The following is a 22,654-nucleotide window of genomic DNA, read 5'->3' as shown; positions in this document are numbered from 1 at the left end:
ATTCAGGTTTTCTTACCAGACAGCTCTCTCACCATGATTGAGAAAGTTTTCCTGAGAGCCAAGAGAAGGCCAGCTAGTGCTGCCTCCTGGTCTGGGATATCTCATAAGTATTATAAAGAGAAGGAAACCCAATCAAGCCAGCTTTGATTTCTTCATCAAGGGTTACTGTAAGTTAACTCGCTTACACAGGAACTAATTCTAGAAGGGGTGGGGAATGAATTAACTGAAGGAACTCAGTTCAGCTAGGAAAGAATGACACATGGCAAGTTTGTCCTTTATCAAGTTCTAGAAGTCTGACAGCTAATATACCATTTGAATGAAGATTTTATTTGTTGCTAACATCATTTCCTTTAAATCTCAGGTATGTATGTTATCTAGACATGACACTCTACCTTAAAAGTATCCAATTTTTCAAAACCATTTATATTATCTGGATAATATAGCTAACTCCTTCCCTACTACACCAGGATATATGATCCCTGTCCTAGGCAGCTCTCCATTATCTTCCTCTGTAAAGACAGAAGCAAAGTAACTTTAACAAATCTGCTACATTTTTATTCATTGTTTCTTACTCCTCATTTTTTTAAAGCTTTCCCTCCCCCCATTTTTTACCTTATGTGTACTAGGAATATATGAGAGTTCTCTCAACATGACCATGTCTGAAAAAGTCATAACACTGAGAAAATAAACTCTGCTACTTGAAAGAAGAATTTGAAATAAACTGAACATGTTTTTTGATAATATTTTAAAGCCCTTTAAAGGAATAATCACCTACTGGCATCTCTTAGCAGGCAATAAACCTTTCTTCTTATTCTGTAAGTCCAGCCATCAAGAGAACACGGGGTAAATACCTAATCAACTCATGTCACTTGTAATGCCACCTCCATTGAATTCAGAATGACAGTGGCATTGTGTACTTCTGGTGTTACAATGTACAGGGCACAGACCTACCTGAGGTTTCTTTGGCTTTGACAGGGGTTTCCTATGACAGACAGCATCTGTTTATTTTTCTGGGAATATACACAGAATAAAACAAATTCCACTGCCAGCAAGAAACTCCATGAACTTGGAATTGAAAGAAATTTCCACAGCCATCTGTGATTTCTCCATGGGTGTGGATATGCAGCAACAGTAAGACACTATTTCATAGAGGGTTTAAAATAAGATGTGCAAAATATTTTGAAACCCACCTATGAAAATACAATAAGCTAGCTAACGCATATTTCATTCAAATTTGCCCCTCCTTTCCTGACTAAAAGTGAGGGCAACACAACATCTATTCTCAGTAATACCTGCAGTGAGTAAGCGGAGCCGTAAACCTGAGGGTCCAGTTCCATCTCTCAGAACATCAACGTTCTCTGCATACACGTTACCAAGGAAACAGCTGAGGGGCATGAGGGGAGCCCTGGAAGAGTTAGATCCGATATAACAAAAACAAACACTGGAAATGCTTAAGCTTAAAATTTTCTGCTAACTCTCCAATGACAGAAGCTAGTACAATACACTGAAGCAAAACATATTACTGTTGACATGAGAGAGCCTAACTCACCTGGAATGAAAGGGCTGAAGTAACTTTTGAGACATTCAACTTTAAAAAAGCTCACATTGTCTAGAGCCTTGTTAAGCAGCACAATAAATAAAAATGCAACATGAAAGATTGGGTCCTTTACTAATTAAAAAACAATTCAAAAGGATCTAGAAATTACAGCAGCTGCATCCAGTCCTTGGACTTTACAATTATATATCTCATATTATACCAGAACATATTGTTTCAGACAGTTTTTGGTTTCAAATGTATTTCTTGTGAAAATAAGGGCCATATTGTGCTTATACATGCTTAACTCACAGCTGCCGCTAGAACTAAACAACATCTGTGTGCAGTGGGGAGGCTTCCACACATCACACTGCCAGCACCTCTCACTCTTCAGCTCTAGTATTCCCGTTAGTCCAGTCCTGGATCATTCCTGAATACAGATGGCCGAGTGTATTGATTTCTGCAGTAGTTTGTTGATGTGAGTTAGCATTTAAAGTCTATTTTAAGATCATAAAACACGTGTCTCCTAGTCCCTAGATTTTAATTGATTCATGCTGTCATGTGTCACTATTTCTAAATGTCAAGGTATCTGAATTATTTTAAAGGGGCATCATCAGCATGAACTCAAGACAATTAACATTTTTTGAGGGAGTTTAAGCTGCACCATCTGTTCCTCAGTTCACTTGCCAATTTTCCTTTTGAAATCTCTTTCAGTTATAATCACCTAATTAACTCAACAGTAGCAGGTAAGGAATTTACAGAAAGGCAATATACTTTTAAGAGAGTATGTGTACTTCCCTTAAAGTTATTTTTTCCCAATAATGTGAATTTTTCTGTGCCTGGGTGAATACATGACTTGCCTGTGAGCTGAGGCTTTTATACATGCACACATATATTAAAACCCACCATGCCACAGATGGGTGCAGGAAACCTTTTCAAAGCACTTGATTCTAATTAGACTACAATGCCCATATGAACAAGGTCCATTATAATGTATCCCCTTCTTTTGCTCATTAATCCACAAGTGTGTTAGTCTTCCCCTGGCATTAATAACAATACTTTCTTTAGCAAAACAAATGGCGTTATCTGTGTTGGTATGTATATGTATGAGGAGAAAGCAAAAATTTACAGAAATCCCTTTGTTTCCCATCTTGTCTAAGAAATCCCCAGGAAGAAAAATACTTTCAGAAATACTGAACCTTGAAGTAATGGTAACAGTACAGTATTGCTTAATATGGAACAATGAAATGCCATGTCATATATGAATGTAACAGTTCATTCAGATAGGAAAAAAAGACACAAGGATTCATTCTCCTGTTGATAAGGGATTTATATAAGTAACTCCCATTCGTACTCACGGGAGTCAGACACACAAATCCCTTGAGGATCAGTGGGAAGGAAATAAGGAAATGACACATTATTCATATGCTAAATGAGCACGGAGACTGGTATTTTCTTATTTGTATTGCAGTAAAGCTTAAGGGCCCTAATCAGAAATTGCGGCCCCATTGACACTCAGACATATGCGGCCCCATTGACACTACAAACAAATAGTAAAAATATTGTTCCTTGCCCCAGTCAGATTGACTTAGCTAAATAAAGGGCATTAGTGTACATGCAAACTGTGTAAGTACAGTGGCTTTTCCAAATACAGCTCCTATCCTCACTCTTGGAGCATGTAACCTCACTCCTGGAGAAGAGTTTCCTTCAGTCTCACTTGCTTCTTCCATACTACCCCACCTATCCTCCGAGCTTAATTTTGATCTTAGTTGATTTAGGGGTTGTCTACACTGCACCGAAGTGAGGACTATGGGGGGTGTGAATTGCAGAGCAGTGGGAATTGCTTCGCTCTAAACTGCCCCATATGGACGCTGCTGGCGTGAACTAAAAAGGTACCTAGTTCACGTTACATACTCCTGTTTGAAAGAGGACTAAGTTAACGTGAACTAGATACGTTTTCGTTCATGTCAGCAGCGTACACATGGGGCAGTAAGTCCAACACTTGCATGCACTCTGCAGTTCACATCCCAATAGTCTGCACTGCAGCATGCTGTACACATAGCCTTAGATAAGTGCAACTAATCCAAATGGATTTACACCAGATTCACACCAGTGTAAATCAGATCAGAATTTAGCCTTGTTTCATAGGACAGTATGGCTCTGTGCACAACATTTAGAAATATTTGAAGGAGCATTACCACAAAATGATGTATTTGGCACCATCCAAAGAAAGGAACAAATGGACCTAGACACTGCATTTCTTATACATTTGGCATTCATATAAGTCTAAACAAATAAATACACGTGAAGGAGAAAAAAACATTTTAGATATTGGTTAACCACCTTTGACAATTCAGCTATACATACTTCGTATCCTGCAGGCTGTTTCCATTGTAGATGTACATACGTTTCACAGTTGCACCATGGGGAATTTGCAGAGAAGCTAGGCCATGAGCAAAGTTAGGCTGTGGATATATAAAAACATTCTGACTATTATATATTGTATGACAAACATATACATTGCTCTAAAAACACACATTTCCATTCAAAATATTGCACCAGACAACTGTATTTGTAAACACAGACTGTACATCTCTAGATATTGTTAACCTGAATGTCTGTACACTACAACTGCAGGAAAAAAAGCCACTGGAAAATACTTGCTTGCACTGCACTGTTCGTTGATGCTCATGGTGGGGCGGAAATGCTCAATTATTTTACCTACCCTCTACAAGATGGCTGTAATTTTTCAGTTTCCTAACATAAGCCACGCATATACCCAAGACACACTAGTTCAGGACTAGTGTTTGAAAAAGTTTACTGGCTCTGAAAGCATTAGTTCTGGTATGCTACAGTATTTATGGTACTGGAAAATTGTACATGTGGGTGACCCTTTTTTTTTTTTAATCTTATCAATCTTTTGTCGTATTATTCATGCTTGCTTTCTGAAACCTGTTAATTGTTCCCCAAAAATTTAAGAATTAATGCTTGTACCTCTGCTGGTTAGGAGAATGCCTTTGTCAGAGAAAATACTTTGACTTACCTGGTTCTTTTCAGTATTCTTTTCTTATCCAACCCCTCCAACACAATTCAAAGTTATTTATGTATGGATAATTTTTACAATGATTTTAAAATCTTGTTATTAAAGAAGAGTGGTGCGCAAGAAGGAAATCTGATACTGTCCTAGGTGAGTCTGTTTATAGGTATGCATATTGAACATACAGCTCACCTATACAAGATTAGCAAAGATTCTGTGGCACCTTATAGACTAACAGATGTATTGGAGCATGAGCTTTCGTGGGTGAATACCCACTTCGTTGGATACATACAAGATTGTCTCTGCAACACTATTCAAACACACACTACTAGCTTTGGAAAGGAAAATAATTTGTCGTGCCATGTTGTTCCCTGGCATAACATACAGACACAGAAACAACACACACTGAAAAAATAACTATGCAAAAGAGTCTCCTACTTTAACTGGTTTACTTCAATAGAACCTCACCTAAACTAAACACGTCAACATTTTTTAATATGAAAAAATATTTTGTAAGAAAAAACAGGAAGCGTAACAGGAATAACTGACCTTTCACTATACCTCTATCATTTCACACACTGTCTCCTTTCTAACCTAATTAGTCCTAACAATCTGGAAGTCTAAGACAAGGGGAAACCAAATTAATAGTATTTAAGGAAAATGACTGTCAATGTCATTTTAATATGTTCAGTCTCTAGCCATTTCTAAATACAAACAAACTTCTTGTTTGCTTTTTGACTACACTGAGCTGAAGTTTTCCCACAAGGAAGTTTACAGGTGTTTTTTACCCAAAGTGCATCAAAAGTTCAAAGTGTTCTTTACAATATGTAGTAGGACTTTGCAACAGACATGACATTCATTGCTCTGTGAGGTCTTTCTGGATTTCCACACAATCCTTCCTAATCTGCAAACAAACAACTGTCAAGTGCAGATTTCACTACTTCACTGTTCAACGACTTCTCCAGGATGTTTCGATGGGGGAACTCCATTGCTGATCTCCTTCCATGCTGATCATTTTTGTTTTCTACCTCTACAACAATTTATAATCTATGGAAGAACTTTACCTCTTATAACAAAAATTTAGGAACCATAATAGCCTCTCGTGAGTAACTTTGTGAAAGGCTTTGAAAGTAACAACCAATTCTAGCTTCTATTTTGGAGACTCCTGTTAAAGAACTCTAATAGTGTTGAGAGGCACAATTTTCCCAGTCAAGACATGCTCTTATTAGGTGTTTTGTAACTACCCTTAATTATTTTTCCAGTTAGTGAGCCAAAGTTGGTACTGAAATAAGATGCATAGGTCTGCAATGGTTAAGATATTTCCTAACAGCTCTTTTTAAAAAAAATATAGGCACAACATTGGCTATTCGCCAGTCTCCTGATATAATACCTGATAAAAATAAAATCTTTCATTAAGCAGTTCAGACAGCTCATTCTTACCGAACTCTTGGGTGAATACCATCCGATCCTGGTGGGCTATTGCAATTTAGTTTCTCAATTTGTTCCAGTGCTTTTTTTTGGACACTTTATTTGCTGACACTATCTTAATGATCTGCAAAGAATACCTTTTGGGTCGGTATCTCCCAATTCTCTTACTTGTTGAAGACTCATGCAAAAGTCATTAAGCTTCTTGGCAATGCCCTTAACCTCTAAATCAGGGGTCTCAAACTCAATTTACCTTAGGGCTAGTGCCAGTCCTCAAATCCTCCCAGCGGGCCAATAATGTCACTCATGCCAACCAGAACCTGCCCCCCAAAACTCCGCCCCCCCCCACTCTGCCCCCACCTGCCTAAGGTTCTGGGAGGGAGTTTGGGTGGGGGAGAAGGTCTGGGGTAGGGGATTGGGGTGCTGGCTCTGGGAGGGAGTTTGGGTGCAGAAGGGCTGAGAGGTTGGGTTCTGGGAGGAGTTTGGGTCGGGGAAGGGGTCTGGGGTGCAGGCTTTGGGATGGAGTTTGGGTGCTGCATGCAGGCTCTGGGATGGGGCAGGGGTGCTGGAGGTGGGGGGGGGGTTGCAGGCTCTGGGAGGGAGGAGGGGCGCAGGCTCTGGGAGGGAGTTTGGGGGTGTGTTGGAAGGGGTGCAGGCTCTGGGAGGGAGTTTGGGGGCTGGGGGTGTAGAGAGGGGGTGAGGCTCTGGGAGGACGTTTGTGGGCAGGAGGGGGTGCGTGGGAAGGAGGTGCAAGCTCTGGGAGGGAGTTTGGGGGATGCAGGGAGTATGTGGGGCGAGGGTGGGGGTGCAGGCTCTGGGAGGGGCTCGGGGGTGCGGCACTTAACTGGGGCTCCAAGGCGGGGTGGGCTGGGGGGCCTCCGTGCGCTGCTGCCCCCAGGCACTGCCCCTGCAGATTCTTATTGGCTGCGGGGGTGCTCGGAGCGGGGGCAGCGCACGGAGGCACAGCCCCTCCGCAGGGTTTCAAGGAGGGGCCGGCAGCCACTGGAGCGAGCAGGCAGACGCCGCTCAGCTCCGCTGTGCTGTCGGGGCCCCTGGGGAGGAGTGCCCGGGGGTGGCAGGTGGGGCCCAGGGAGAGACCCACGGGGGCTGGGAGTTTGAGACCCCTACTCTAAATGCTCTCTCTACACATAGCTAGCTTACTGATCTAGGAATTTGCTGATATAATGAGAACATATGCCACTATATTGGCTAACCTATGCCCCCCCCTTTTCCAGTTCTTGTCACGGAATCCAACACTGTACAATATGCATTGCCTTAGGTGATGAGAATGGATCACACAATAGAGGGTATTTTCATTAACACAGAAGTGAGTTATACATATGCCTCCATTAGCATTACCACAGTAGGTCTGAGCTTGCTTCCAGTGAAGTCAGTGTTATATCTGCCACCAGCTTCAATGGATATAGGATTAGGCCCACTTAAGCATTTAGTAACCCATCAAAACATTTAGTGAATAAGGAAACCTACATAGCATAACACACGTAATTTTGATTTCCAGACTCTCCTATCTAGCAAGGGTATTTTATGCACTCTGTTCTAGTTAGCTGCACAATCACTTTGGAGGAATTCAAACAGAATTTATAGATCATTTGAGATTAACTGAAATATTTTAGATATTAATTGGGTGTTCACATTTGAGAAGCAAACTTTAGAGATTCTGCTCAATAATGAAAATGCTATTCCCTATTAGTTTTGGAAGCAAATCCTCCATCCACACCCTTCTGCTAAAAGCCAGGCATGATCTTTGGCTTTGAAATGATTACGCTGAAGGTAAGAAAATGGGTCAGAGCACAATTTAAGATTTAAATTTCATCCAGATGAAGGTTTTGTTTTGCTTGCAGGCACGGCAGACTAGAGATGATATTTTGCAATGGTTACAAAGACAAAAAACAAACAAGCAGAGTATCTATTAACTAAGAATGATTCCTGACCTCGTACTTTGGAGTTTCAGCCCATGAGTCCAATTGAAAAGAAAAAGACAGTCCTCTGAAATTGAGGTGAAAGAGTTGTTCAGCTGAGTTGTACACTGGAAAAAGAAAGAAAATGGAATTACAGAAACAGACAGTAATTTCTCTAGTTCAGATCTAGCAGCACTTTGTATCACTTCAGTCTGCTGTTTCTGCATGCTCCTGACTCAGCAAAATATCAGAGAAGAATAAAATATCATGACATGATATGGAATGTTAAGGTCTCACATCGCAGCAACGTTCCCTGTAAACCACGTGCACACGGAACAACCTTGAATATACCTATGTCACAAATCTTCCTGCTCAGGCCCCAGGTCAGGTGACAGGCACCCAGACACACTCCCTACAACAAACACGATGGCAAGAGGGTTGACTCCAGACCATGTAAATGCCAGGCCATGGCAAGGAAGAGGCTTCATGTGAGATTTTGCTCCCTATCATGAGAGGAGGAAGGTTCCTATGGTTACAGGGTATGTGCCAGTGAGAGGCAGCATGTCACTTGCTTCTTCCCCTACCTTGCAAGAAGGCAAGTTCCCCGTCACAGAACAACTTCATGTCCATCTGGGCCTGCTGCCTTCAGGAGCTCCAGGGACCTCAGGAGCAGTTGTATCATCCCCTCTTATCTTTCCCAGGGACCCTGCCCACCAGAACCTGCCCCCATCATACACATTCCAGGGAAGACCAATGCCCCAGGAATTGTCCTTACGGCTCCTCCTACCACATTCCCCCTTGGTGGCCCCTCACACACACACACCCAGCTCCCTGAGAATCCTCCCTAAATTACCCAAAGTGACTCTCCTTGGGTATCCCCTCTCCTCTCTCTCAAACGCTCTAAATACCCCCCATCATATACACTGGCAGCCCTGGTGGTGGGGTTGATTCTGCCTCCAGAATCCCTTTCGTTCCATGGGGCTGAGCAGAGAGGACGCGCCCTTCCTACCCATGGCCCCGCAGGCTCTGCCCCTCCCTGTGCTCCCCCCCACTGGTGCTCAAGCTCACGTGCTCTCCCGACAGTTTATTCCATGCAAAGCCAGAAGGTCTTGATCTCTAAGGTGGGTGGGGACTGGATCTTCCTTATTGTTCTAGGGCTGCTCATGGCACTGGTGAACAGGAATTGGCCCTGGGGTGTGCATTGTCAGGTATGGTTTCAGCCGGGGAATAGGGTCTGGAGGGGTGGCAGGGATAGGGATACAGGTGCCAGCCAGGGGAGCAGGGTCTGAAGGAGGAGGTGGTGGCTGGCTATGGTGTGCCCCATATTTTTTTTTTCCAAGTCTTCTTACACTGAACTAACTTGCTGCTGCGTTGCTACGACTGTATACAGCACATTCCACGTTTCCAGTTGCCTACTCCTCTGGCTGACACCATACCAGCCACCTCACCCAGCCTCAGAACCTACTCCCTAAAAAGCATCCATTTGCCCAAGGACAAAAATATTGTGCAGTGGTGTTTGTAGCCCGCTCAGGCCAAAGACAATTTAGAGGGAACTCTGCATCACAGTAATCAAATAAGTGAAGTGTCTCAAACGGTGAGTGGAGAAGAAGGTAATGCTTTCATAGGGAAGTCAAGATATCTTAAGTAGTAATATATAAAGAGAAATAACTAAAGAAATGGCTATCCAAGACTCTAAGAACCCTAACACATTAACAATACAAATAAATCTCAATAGCATTAAAGTAGTTCATTCAACAGGAACTCAGCCAGTCAATCAACAATCCCATCACCCCCCCACCCGCCACCTCAACACCCTCCTTCCCATCCCTTCTTCATTATAGGAAGCATGACCGTGGCCCTCTACAAAAACCCTATCAGACATTTTGCACTGGGCCCAGATGGTCATTAAATTCACTACTTTGAACCAGGGGTGGGTGTGTGTTTGTATACACCCATTCTAGAGTCTCAGGGCCTTCGCAGTGTTACAGCTTGATTTATATACAGAAAACCATGGACATTCACAGCGTAAAGGCTACAACTCTTCCAGCCTTCACTTACTCCAATTTGGTATCCAATTACTGCAGGGTCTCTATCCAATTATATCCCTGGCACCATTACATGGTTAAAGGAATATAATTCAATACAGACCCTGCAGAGCCTTCCACACCCCTTAATCCTTGCAATAGGTTGTCCAAGAAGCTGCCGGCAGAGCGGTAACACTGCAAGAGATGGGGATATACATCCTTACACACCACAGTGTGTCTTGGTACTAGCCGATGGAGAACCAGCCTGAAGCGTGGCAACTGGATTGAGCATAAGGCCAAAAGAGACATGAGAAAGGATGCCCAAATGGTATTTTGCCTATTCTGACATAAGCCCCAGGCCCCAGTTACAGGAGGAATTACTTCACTGTTATGGCTGCACTCGGTTTTGATTGTCCAAGGCTTCTCCCCCAACAGGTCATTCAACTCTAGTTACCCTTTGCCCTGGGAGTTGCAGGAATCATTGTTTCTTTTCATCACCTATCAAAAACACTGGGTAATGTACTTCTGTTTTGTTGGATTTCCCTTTTCTTCCGTGATTCTATACAGTAGAAGGTTGGGTAAATGATCAAGAAAGGAGCAAGTGCCTATGGAGAACAAACTATCAAGAATACAAACAGGCAACCTTATGAGATAGAAGTTTTGAAGGGGGTACTGGGCCCATTTGGGGAATTTGTCCGGGAAATTTGTCTGTACTTTATTTCTCTCATTTCTTCTGTACACCGATTGTGTGGGAATGAGTGACAGGGAATGGATCACTTGATAATTACTGTTCTGTTCATTCCCTCTGGGGCACCTGGCACTGGCCACTGTCGGAAGACAGGATACTGGGCTAGATGGACCTTTGGTCTGACCCAGTAGGGCCATTCTTATGTTCTTATGTGTTTGTGTTAATAAATTAGAATGCCACACCTTGGAGTCAGTGAGATTCATGCTGGGAGCGCTGCGGATCCTGATGACCACATCACATGACAATGTGGTCTGTTTACATGGATCCAGTGACACCTGTGCAGGTGCTGACAAGGTCTGGCTGCTGTTCCAATCTCCAGACTGGAGAGTGCCCATAAGGAACTACTGAAGCAGTCCGGTGTTCTTACCCTGGGGGGCATCTCACTCCCCACCCACTTTTCTGTATTTATCCAAACCTAGTCCAGTTAACCAGCCACTGTGACTTCGGACATCACTATGCAAACACTTACTGAGTGGCAAGCTCAGGTATATATATCTACAGCACTCCAGCACACTGCCTGTGTGGACTTGCTGATGCACGATAAATTTCCCCAGGGAACAGTGACATACTGTTGCTTGAAGCTTGTAGTGCGCATCAGCAGGATGGACACGGACAGTTAGTGCACGGCATGCTAGAGCTTTACACCCCAACTTGCTGCACAGTAAGCGTTTGTGTAGACAGGGCCTGAGAAAATATTCTCTCCACCTAAACTAGACAAGAATAAAGGAAAAAACCTTAGAAGTTCCTTGTTATTGTGGGTTCAAGTGAGCCCACTAATGCTACGTGAACATACTATTATCAGGCCACATATATTTCACATTATTTTAGTTAACTAAGTAGGCCACCTTAAAATTTAAATATAATGGGAATATCTTGTAAAGTATAAGAATGTGACAACTCTCTGAAAAACAACATAATTCATTTCAATTGAGATCAGAAGGCTTTATCGGCGTCTCATATGAAAACACGGCATATTCTTTAGAACAGTTTGTCATTCTTAATGTTAACCAAGAGATGAATTCATTTGGATGAAGCCAGTAAGTGAAGTCTACTTGTGATGATCTGAGAAATACCATAGCCTACCTCCTGGATGTGTTGCTCCAAACGATTGATCAATCTGTTCTATGGTTGGAGCAATTGCCTGAGAGTTAAAATGGACACCACTGAAAAAGAAAATGAAAGCCACTGAATCATCATTAAGGAGCGGGCTATTAGTTGGGATTCATTAGTTAAAATCATTTAACTACAAAAATAAGAATGCTCAGAAAACTCATTTTTCAAGGGAAAATTATGTTACATTTATCTCACATAGCAATCCAATACCAGAGAAAACACCCCATGTTTTAACAAGGTAAGGAGAATTAAATCCTGTATATACTCGTTCATTAGCTTGTTCATTTACAAGCTGACCCCCCAAGATGGTTAGGTAAAAATAGCAAAAACTGTATGACCCTTTCATAAGCCGACCCTATATTTCAGGGGCTGGCAAACTTTGGCTCCTGGCCCATCAGGGTAAGCCACTGGCAGGCCGGGACGTTTTGTTTACTTGGAGAGTCTGCAGGCATGGAGCCCCTCAGCTCCCAGTGTCCGCGGTTTGCCGTTCCCAGCCAATGGGAGCTGCGGGAAGTGGCACGAATCGCGGCCACAGGGAGCTGAGGGGCTCCATGCCTGCAGATGCTCCAGGTAAACAAAATGACAATGTATTAGATATTCAATTCAATGATTCCACAGAGTTTAAAATCAATAAAATTTTGGTGTAGACCCATTTATAAGCCGACCCCACTCTTTGATGCGTCACTTTTTTACCAAAAACATTAGGCTTATGAATGATTATATACAGTATACTTTGGGGTCACTCACTTTGTTGCTTCTGTCAGCCAAGCTAACTGCACACACCAGGGGCTCCCTCGAGCCACCCTCCCATTTCCTTCTATTTTAGGAGGTTCCCTGCAACCCTCTATCCTCTCCCTCATGCCAGGGGCTGTGTGTGTCCCCATTTTCCCCCAGGCAGTGTTACTTTGTACCCTTCCCTCATTCCCCCATGCCAGTGTCCACCATTCACATTCTCTTTTTCTCTCTTTTTCAGGATGTCAACATTTGTATACCACCTGGGAGGATGGACAGATCTAAGATGAGGGGTTCTATTAAAGAGTCACTGTAACTGGAACTGATTGGAGGCTATGTTCAAAAGTTACTGTTCCATCTAAACAGAGAAATGCCATCAAGTTGGGTTTTTGGCCTCACAAGCTCAGCCAAAAAACTATATGAATTTTTTGTAACAGAAGGGAAATCATTCTTAAAGCCAAGTTCTATTCTTTGTTACTCCTTCATAACTCTACTGATGTCAGTGGAGTTACTCTGAATGAGTATCAGGAGTAAGGAAACAGGGTTTGGCCCTTAGACTTCTATAAAAAGATAATACGGGATTTATAAAATCAGACTATCTTCATACACATAATATGAAAATTTCTCAAATCCACGAGTTGCAGCTATTTTGAGTTTTGCTTTGTTGAGAAGAATTTGACCCTGCTTTCATCATTTGATACCACTGCTTGGGGGTTAGACTAAATTTCCCTTGCGGTCTCTTCTAACCCTATAATTCCATGATTGCTACAAGAAATTTGGAAAGAAGGGTATTACAGCCATTTTCTATAACAAAGAGGTTTTAAGGGACAGACACATGGGAGAGCGAGCACTGATCTCTTTTCAAAAAAGATCTTTCAGTTAAATTGAACTATTGCAAACATCTACAGGTATTTCTACAATCATTCTGTGTACGCAGCTTCCCAACCTTCAACTCCTATTACAAAAAAGTTTTGATAAGTTCTGTTTCAGGTTCAGCCCTGGAGCTCAAGAAACAACTCAGAGGAAAAATATAGACAATGACATTTCCATACTCATAAGGTGGGCTTTTGAGAATAAGAAAAAGATGTACTTTTGATTTTATCAAAGAAATTCTGCCTTTGGCTTACATAAACCATTTCAATAGTATGTCCACTAAAATATTTCACAAGGATCATTTTTATTATGATAACTAACCTTTGATAATTATGGGATGCAGGCTTTCTAAAAAAACTAGATATCATACCACATACTGTAAGTGGCAGTGGGATGCTGTTCAGTTTATTTTACCTAATTAACATTCCCTACCACCACATTTACACTTGCAAAATAATCAGTGAATGGAACACACAAGATGAAAAATTGGTGGCAACCAGAAAAAAGCCAGATTCCCAGAAAAATGGGAGTCGCTGCCAGTCACTAACACAAGCACTATATACCATCCAGACTTCCACATTCACCTAATACATCTCCAGATAACTCCCCTAATGCATGTCTGTGTGAAACATGAAACCTCAACTGTATTGTGTAAGCCTTCATTTCTCTCCCTTGCCTGATGTCATATCTGCCCCTAGATTTTAAGGGTCCTTGAGGGAGAGTCTGAAACTTTATTTGTAAAGGTCCATGCTCACCTTTCGTGCTACATATACATGTTTAATAATATGATAAGTTGAGAACAGAAAGTCTAAAAACCTTAGAAGAAACAGGGGATTGGTAATGTACACAGGGAATATGCTTAGGAATGTTATCTGCATTTTGTTCTCACTGTTAGAGTAGCATATAAATAATTGAAAACTCTTCCCCAGCTAAACAGAATAACTATAATAAGCATAAGCAACAAAATACAGTATAACTGACCCAAACCAATCCTATTGGCACCACAAAAATACTGATCCAACATGCATCATGCCTACCAACCTTAAACACTTGGACTCCTGTTCAAAATGTACCCAGAACTCATTTCTGTTAAGAACATGTTCTTTAATTTGATATATTATGAGAATATCACCTATAATTTTTACTTCTGAATAATTTAATTAACTTCTGATGAAAAAATATACAACTGTTTTCCTGAAGAGAAATTAATGAGACAAAAATTCAGTGCAGTCCAGTAATAATTATGACTGGAGTGAAAAAGAGATGGTAACTAATATATCATGTGTGACCCAATGGTACAAGATAATCTTAAATCACTTACCAATATTTTAACTTCACTTTAGTCAAGTCATAAACTTCAATCACCTGAAAGACAGAAAAAAGAAAAAATTATTGCAGTTCCACAGAGTTTGAAATAGGATATTTAGGGCAGACTACTGACCCAAGTTATTACTGCGAGTTCACCTTCTCTAGTGGAAATCTGTTTGATTTTAACTGAATCAAGACAGATTAGAGCAGTGGTGGGCAACCTGTGGCCCGTCAGAGTAATCTCCTGGCAGGCCACAAGACAGTTTGTTTACATTGACCGTCCACAGGCACGGCCACCCGCAGCTCCCAGTGGCCGTGGTGAGCCGTTTCCAGCCAATGGGAGCTGCAAGAAGTGGTGTGGGCTGCAGGGACGTGCTGGCCAACGCTTCCCGCAGCTCCCATTGGCCAGGAACGGTGAACTGCAGGCGGCCATGCCTGCAGATGGTCAATGTAAACAAACTGTCTCGCAGTCCGCTGGTGGATTGTCCTGACGGGCCGCGTGTGGCCCGCGGGTCGCAAGTTGCCCACCACCGAATTAGAGACACAAGATGGGTGAGGTAATATTTGGGGGGGGGCAACTTCCGCTGGTGAAAGAGAGAAGCTTTCGAGCTACACAGAGCTCTTCTTCAGGTCCTCAAGTTGGTCCACTAAAAGATATTACCTCACCCACCTCGTCTCTCTAATATTCTGGGACCAAGATAGTTATAACAACACTGCAAACAAATCAAGATAGATTAGTGAGCATCAATTTTCAGAGTTTAGCACCAAAAACCCTCCAATCCTGTAACTGACTCTGCAAAGGTGGATCCTTGCGCCTGCATGGAATCTGCTGACTTCAGTGGGGATCTGTATGAATGGATCGTTTTGGCAGATTGGGGGCTAAAGTAGTATCTACAGGGCAACTGCTTTTAAGCAATCTCTGAAGGAAGTGACAGTAAATGGTTACCAAATGCAGGTGGTCTCCTAATGGAAGTGCAACAGATGTGCCATCAATACATTTGAAGATTCTTTGGGCTGGACTCCTCAGACTGCCTAAAAATGGTGGTTCCTTGTACAGCTTTCACTATATTCAAACTTCTCTCATTTTTTCACTCAGCAAAGTGATTTGTGGCAGACATAAAAGTTTTAATTTTCAATGTAAACACACAAGACGCCTAGCCAAAGGCTTTAGGTGCTGTAACAGACACTTAAAATAGCCATTCATAAAAAAGGATAACAGCAGACCAGAGGCATAATAACTCTTAATATTTTTGTTTTATGTACATATATTGGTTTTGTTTAATTTAGAGAAGATCTCCTCAGAACCTCCACTATGAGGGCCTGATCCTGCATACATTTTTGCAGACTCTTGCACCTAGATGGATTCCTGTTGATCTTGATGAGTCTCCTTGGGGAATAGGAATCTGCACTAATGGCTCCTGATGCTAGATTGGGCCTAAAGCAGATTTTCAGGGAATAAAAAAGGATTAAACTTGGGCCCCCTCCATTCCCGCAGGCTTTCTCCTAAATTTAGATACCTTTCTTCCTGTGCCAGTAGCTGCAGAGAGAAAGAGAGAGGATGGTGTCTAACTGCTGTGGGAAAAACAGGGAGCCTTGTGCTGCCTTGGATAATCCTTCATGAAGCTTTAACAGAAGCCCTCCCTCTGTGGCTGGAGGAAATGCTGCTGTGGACACAGGGTCATGGAGGATAAAGGGGAATCTCCCATCATAAGTAGTACTGAGAATTTTGGAGAGACTTTTAAAAACTCGACTATGCTGCATATTAACTGAACACACATGGTTTTAAATTCATATGAATGCCACCAACCAAGAAGGAAGTCTTGTTTTAGTAATTTGTTTGGCGAATATCCCTATATAAAATATTATAATGTACATTTAAAACTACACACAACATCCTGTACAATAAGTACTTCATGTTTATGGTATACTGTTGACTCATAAGAAAATGAAAGTTTCCCCAAGCAAAATGACAAGTATATAGGAAAAAGCCCATACACTTTAGACAACTAAGAAGCTGAGTAGGAAACACATTTTTATTTGGTAAACTCAACTTCAAAAAACAAACAAAACCCAATGAACAAGTATTTCTCTCCTGTCCATTAAAGCAAGTTTATATATAAATATAGTTGTCCTAGTTCTGCTTCTTAAAATCCTGGACACTTTGTATTATTAAAATTTGGTTCAACTCTTCTAGATTGCCTGCTACGATCTAACAGATGCCCCAGTAAGAATGAAGATCATTTAAATGGCGTCATTGTGAGTCAGTACTGGTCCTATTTTTTTTTTTTTTCCAAATTCCATTTTCTTAAGTCCTCCACATGCTCTTATTTTGCACATGGACATCTCTGGAAGTGAGGCAAAAAATATCTAGCCTAACCCAAGAATGGAAAAAACTCATAAGCTTTTTATGAGTGCTGCTGCCTGGCTAAAACAATTCACAATCCAGGAATATAATAAAGGATGAATCAAAGAACACAGAAAGAGCACAGTCAGCTAAAGGAACTGTGTGTTCAGTAAATGAGCTCCAGGTCAGCAAGAGTCATTGACAGCAGTCAAAAAAGTGCCAATTCATCATAAGTAGGCTTGACATAATTCAATTTTTTTTTATTATTGCAATGGATGACACTGATGTTTATTTTAATCACTTTTTACTTTTATAAATTTAAATTTTCAAAGTTGGGCAAAATTATGGCTTTTAAGCTTTTTCATTGATTTAAGTTTTCTCATTATGGGAGAAGTCAAACAATTATTGCATGACAGACACTGAGAATCAACAAGTTAAAGTTTTATAACCATTAAAACACAAGTTGTCAACATCACATGTCAAAATATACTAAGTAAATATTCTTAAAAATCAAACTCCAATAAGATCTCAAGCAATATTTCTACTATGCACCTGTAAATTTCAGTTATCACTGATGGAAATATTTTTAACTGGTTTGTATGTGTACTGTGAAATTCACATTTACCAGTAAAAATCCAATTCTTCCAAGCCTGATCAAATCATCATCCCATTCTTCAAACTCAAAATCTATTCATGTCTAGCACACAATTATTAACTGCAGGTAAGAGAAAGAAACAAGCTCTATTTTGGAACATTTATAGATAATTATGCAGTCCAGCAATACCCAGTGCATTTACATAAACTCATAGTCATTGCAGACACACCCACTGAAGAAATACTGCAATAAGCCATAAGGCTAAGGCAGGACTTTTTAAAAACTAGCTTAGCTACTATTGACAAAACAACCATGGTATTTATTCCACTGCCCATAAAAGCAAATGTGTAATCAGCAGCATTCAAACCCAATTATTGATCAATCTCTGCATAATCAAGAAGCGTTTGGCTTGAATTTGAGAAAGATCAGTAGTTTAAACAATTTACTATAATCTAACATTAAAAGAATTTTAGAGCATTTACAGGTTGAATATTTAATACTTCACAGGGCTTGTAGAATTTGCAAGGCAACAGGAAACGACAGCATAGTGGAAGTCTAGGTCCTTTCCTAGCTGAATGGGAGTGGGGGGTGGTGAGAGGAGGATGGTACTTGGACTCATATTAGAGTGCTATCCCTAAAAGTTGGTCCAGGGCACCATGCTTCATTGCAGCCTCTGGGTAATACATGCAATAGACTTAAAGACCCCTGCATCCCTTTGGCTGCTGGAAGGTACAGAGAGGTCTCTTCCTACCCACACAGGTACATAAAAGCATGTCATGGATATTGCCACTATTCCCTCAGCCTCCTAACTCTGCCATTCTACCTTCTAGAAGCCTTTATTTATTGTCATCTTCCGCATGACCAGCTCTAATAGCTACATACTATTCAAGTAACAGCAGAGTGAAGAGACATGATTTTGTCAGTTTCACTGCTGAACTTTGGGTTCTAAACCATGGAGAAACTAAAATGAATTATGCCATCTTTACAGCAGGCTTTAATAATCCCCACCTAAAACAAATTCTTCTTAAAACAAGTCTGATCACTCCACTAAGAAGTGATCTGAAATAAATGTGTGCGCACACAGAATATGTCCCAAGTAACTTTATAAATATCAGTTAAATTTCACAAAATACTTATTATATCCTTTTACAATTGTACAGTTTGCACAATTTACAACAGAACTGTTGACCATCTAAGATTAGAGACCAAAATGCATTTTTGCTGGACCACTAAACCAGATCAGTTTGTTTAACCCTGCTAATTTTAAACAAATGGGCTGTAGGAGGAGAATTTAAACACATAAGAGTGAGGAAGAATAGAAGGGAAACTCCTGAATATGTGCTATTGGTATCCAAATGACATTGATCCCACCCTCTCAAAAACTGAAGTGAGAGATTTGGGGGTGGCGGGAGAGAAGGAGCTGCTTTATTCATTAAAAATGAGATTCAGAGGCTCAGATAAATGGCAGGAAATGCGATGTATAATTGAAGTGATTATTTCAGTCTTATCAAGCTCAGTTTCTTTAAAGAAATTATGCTACTGAAAAGAGTTTCTACGGTCAAGCAACAGCCCACACTGGGAAAACGCAGCTCCTTCTGAAAACCAGCTTTAAAACATCCTGTTAATAACCCTAACGTCACTTCCGCTGTTTGAATATCAATGAGACTTCTGTTTTAAAGACAGCAAGGTCCCATTAATACAGGAAGGATTTCATAAACAGAAGCCTCCACAATTCAATTATAAACTATAATCCGGCCCATTCTGAAGAAGGAAAAATATCTGACCACATCTCATTTCATTTCCGTTGACTTTTAATGGAAAATTAGTCTGAAAAATGCACATATTAACTTATTTTTAACATTTGAGGTATACATCTAACAATTATAAAATATATGAATGCATAATGGTACTGAACTATAAAGAAATCTTAAATTCAGTTAAAAATAACAATCCAAATTAAGTGCAATTCACAACTATTTAGTCCATTAGAATATCTTGCATTTCAGTTGATTAACTTCCTCCCCTCAGCCCTCTGTAGTGGCTTTACAGTTATTTTTGTGCTCCTGGGAAGTCTGAATTGGAAGCTGGGAGAGCACAGTTCTCTACAGACAGAGCAGGTACAGCCATGGGTAGAAAAAACAAGGTTCCATAGAGCAGCAGTTCTCAACCAGGGGTCCAGGGGCCCCGGGCAGGTTTCAGGGGGGCCTCCAAGCAGGGCCAGCATTAGACTTGCTGGGGCCCAGGGCATGGGGCTGAAGCCCAGGTCCCTGAGCCCCGCCACCCAGGGTTGAAGCTGAAGCCTGAGCAATGTAGCTTCATGGGGGCCCCTGTGGCGTGGTGCCCCAAGCTTGCTACTCCCTAACGCCGCCCTGGCTTTTATATGGAGAAAAATAGTTATTGCGGCACAGGTGGGCCATGGAGTTTTTATAGCATGTTGGGGGGTCCTCAGAAAGAAAAAGGTTGAGAACCCCCGCCATATATCACCCTTAATCGTGGTTGGAAGGGGGATGTGAGGCACCCTCTCCTGGAGGAACCACTGTTAGAGTTGACACTGTAGATCATTAATCGTGTTCACACAGTACTTCTCTTTTGTACAGGTGATGCCAAGTAGCATGTCAATTTGTGCCAAATGGGCAGGGGTTTTCTGTCCACACCCTGTCCACTAGAAACAGGATGTGGTAGGGTGTCACAAAGTTGTTTCAGAAAGACTACTGAACGGCCAACACTGATTGCTGGTCAGAATTTGGACCAGAACTTGAACTGGTGACTCAGTGAAAGGCTCAGTACCCCACAACCAATACACAGTTACGGTGTTTTAATTGAGAAAGCCTTTTTATTTTGTAATAACCTAATCACATCTCTACAGTCGCACACCTGTACTTGTCCATTTGCTTGGCTGGACCATGTCACCTCAATAGCAGCATTTTCTCTGTTTCTCCTAAATTCTATGAGTACGGTAGATGTAACCAGCCTGTCTTCTAGTAAATGTGATGAAACTGCAAAGCATTCATGGGAGATGCACCTCTTTGAGCACAGCATCACTTAACGGATACTGCTGGGAGCACTGTTAGAATGATGATCTCAGTCTTTGGTACAAATGCCAATTCAGTGGCTAAACTCCATGGAGGAGTATCTGTTTATTTGAATTTGGTCTTCTGAGATGCCACATGACTTCAGGTGCACTAGTGGCTACATGAGTATGAATTTAGTTCAGCTGAAAGCAAGAATTAGGGGATAAAAAAAGTGTTTATATGGATAAAATGGAAGCAAAGAATAAACGGGCAAATGGAAAAAACCCACCACCACCACACATCCACCCCGACTGCAAAAATGCAGGATCTGATCTCAGCCATTTTTAGCATATGACCCAATTTGGAACAAAGTAGGGAAGAGAGGTCACATTTGGATCACTCTTGAAAATGCCCAATATATTTCAAAATATTAAGATATTCTGTATTTATAAACAGTTTGACCATTGAAACACAGCGATAGTCTTGTACTGCAAGAGTGTGTTAAAGTTGGCATATAAACACTATGTAAAAAAAATGAAAGGATGTGTTAACTTAAGTAATTGTAAGACTAGGTTAGAATCTATTTTAGTTACTTTTTTGGTACCTTAAGTCTCTGATTGAAAGCATCAAACAGCAGTTTGATTCCGTCCTGAGTCAGGTTAAGGATGAGGTCATGGCTAAGAGGAGACTGTAAAACAAAAACAGTAGAATCATTTAGATGGAAAGCTGATTGTTGCCACATATATAAAATGCAAAGAAAAATATTTTTCCCAAATGGTCAATTCAATTGGCATGGCAACCAATCGTTTTGTTCTATGTATACGCCTAAACCGAAGTACATGTAGCCAACCCCCTTCAGTTTTCCTATTTAACGAAACAGAAGTGTTGTTGATAAGTTCACACCTTGCATGAACTCACAACCAAGTAGGAATATAGCTTTCTTGCTGCTTTTACAGATGGAAAAAGGGCAATTGAAACTGACATTTTGGGCTTAAAGTGAAAAATTGGAACACATCATGTAGCAGAGTTTGTTGCACTCAGCACTGATGGGCCCATCTTATGAAGACTGAAGAGCCTCTCCTCAACAATGATTACATATTATACTTAAGAAAGTGGTATGCACGTCAAATATCAAAGAATATCATAACCAGTCTGGGTAAGGCTCTAAATGGAATATTTCAGACCCTACTGCTGCAAATTTACATTTCCTTAGTTACTGTGAGTCATAATAACTAGGAGCCTAAATAAAAGCCCAGTGACGTGAACAGATATTTGACTGGGTTCAATGAGTTTTGGATCAGACTCTAAGGCTGTCTCAATTTTCAGTGGTATACTGTGATAGCAGTCTCTACTGCCAACATAGTCCAGGCATACTCAGTAAATTGCCTCTAGCACAGCCAGTCTGACCATATACCCCTCATTCCCGCACATGCACGCACACACACACACACAATGAAACCCACCTTTCCAACTTTTCCCTGCAGGGGGAGAAGGTCGGTAGGTAGGCAAAGGCAGCCAACAACACTAAAATTCATAACCTAAGATAATGCCCAGCACCGTAAGTCTTGCTGTGAATCCTACCCCTCTGGAGGAACTCAAATGGGAGAAGTTGACCTAACATGAACAGACAGTCATGGCAGCAGAAGGGAGAGCTATAGCCACAGCATATTTATGATTTTTAGTCAGATTCAATAATTAAAATAAATCAACTGTACAGGCCTCCAGGTGAGAGAAATTAGAACTGTTTTTGTAAAATATAAATAAGGTTTACTATACATCAGAATTTCATAGTTTTAAAGCCAGGTTTCTCATGAACAACCAAGGATAGATGCTTTATCCCTGAAGTTTTTCAGTGGCATACTTTCATTGCTATCCCTGATTGATATCTTGTAAACTAATCTGAAAACTGCCATAGGTCCACAACTGAATAGACCGAATCCTGGACCTCAGAACAATGTGATTTTAAATCCCTTTGCCTATTTAATCCAGGC

The 22,654-nt window shown here is 41.2% G+C and overlaps 1 protein-coding gene across 6 annotated transcripts in view; it reads right to left on the bottom strand.

Moving 5' to 3' along the window:
* The window catches only part of C16H16orf70 (chromosome 16 C16orf70 homolog), a 48,177-nt gene that overhangs the window by 14,038 nt on the left and 11,485 nt on the right, over nt 1-22,654 (bottom strand). For all 6 annotated transcript variants that reach the window (XR_005588982.1, XR_005588981.1, XM_039503608.1 and 3 more), the window contains exons 4-9: nt 21,268-21,351; nt 14,727-14,770; nt 11,771-11,850; nt 7,949-8,043; nt 3,902-3,999; nt 1,293-1,405 (exon numbers count right to left, since the gene is read on the bottom strand). Coding sequence is in view for 4 of the 6 variants with exons in the window: in XM_039503608.1 (XP_039359542.1) it covers nt 1,293-1,405; nt 3,902-3,999; nt 7,949-8,043; nt 11,771-11,850; nt 14,727-14,770; nt 21,268-21,351 (514 nt within the window). In the remaining 2 variants the exon portion in view is untranslated. The remainder of the gene's footprint in view (nt 1-1,292; nt 1,406-3,901; nt 4,000-7,948; nt 8,044-11,770; nt 11,851-14,726; nt 14,771-21,267; nt 21,352-22,654) is intronic.

This window comes from Mauremys reevesii, linkage group 16 (assembly GCF_016161935.1).
Source record: "Mauremys reevesii isolate NIE-2019 linkage group 16, ASM1616193v1, whole genome shotgun sequence".
NCBI classification, from domain to species: domain Eukaryota; kingdom Metazoa; phylum Chordata; order Testudines; family Geoemydidae; genus Mauremys; species Mauremys reevesii.
This window is presented reverse-complemented; position numbering and strand designations above follow the sequence as displayed.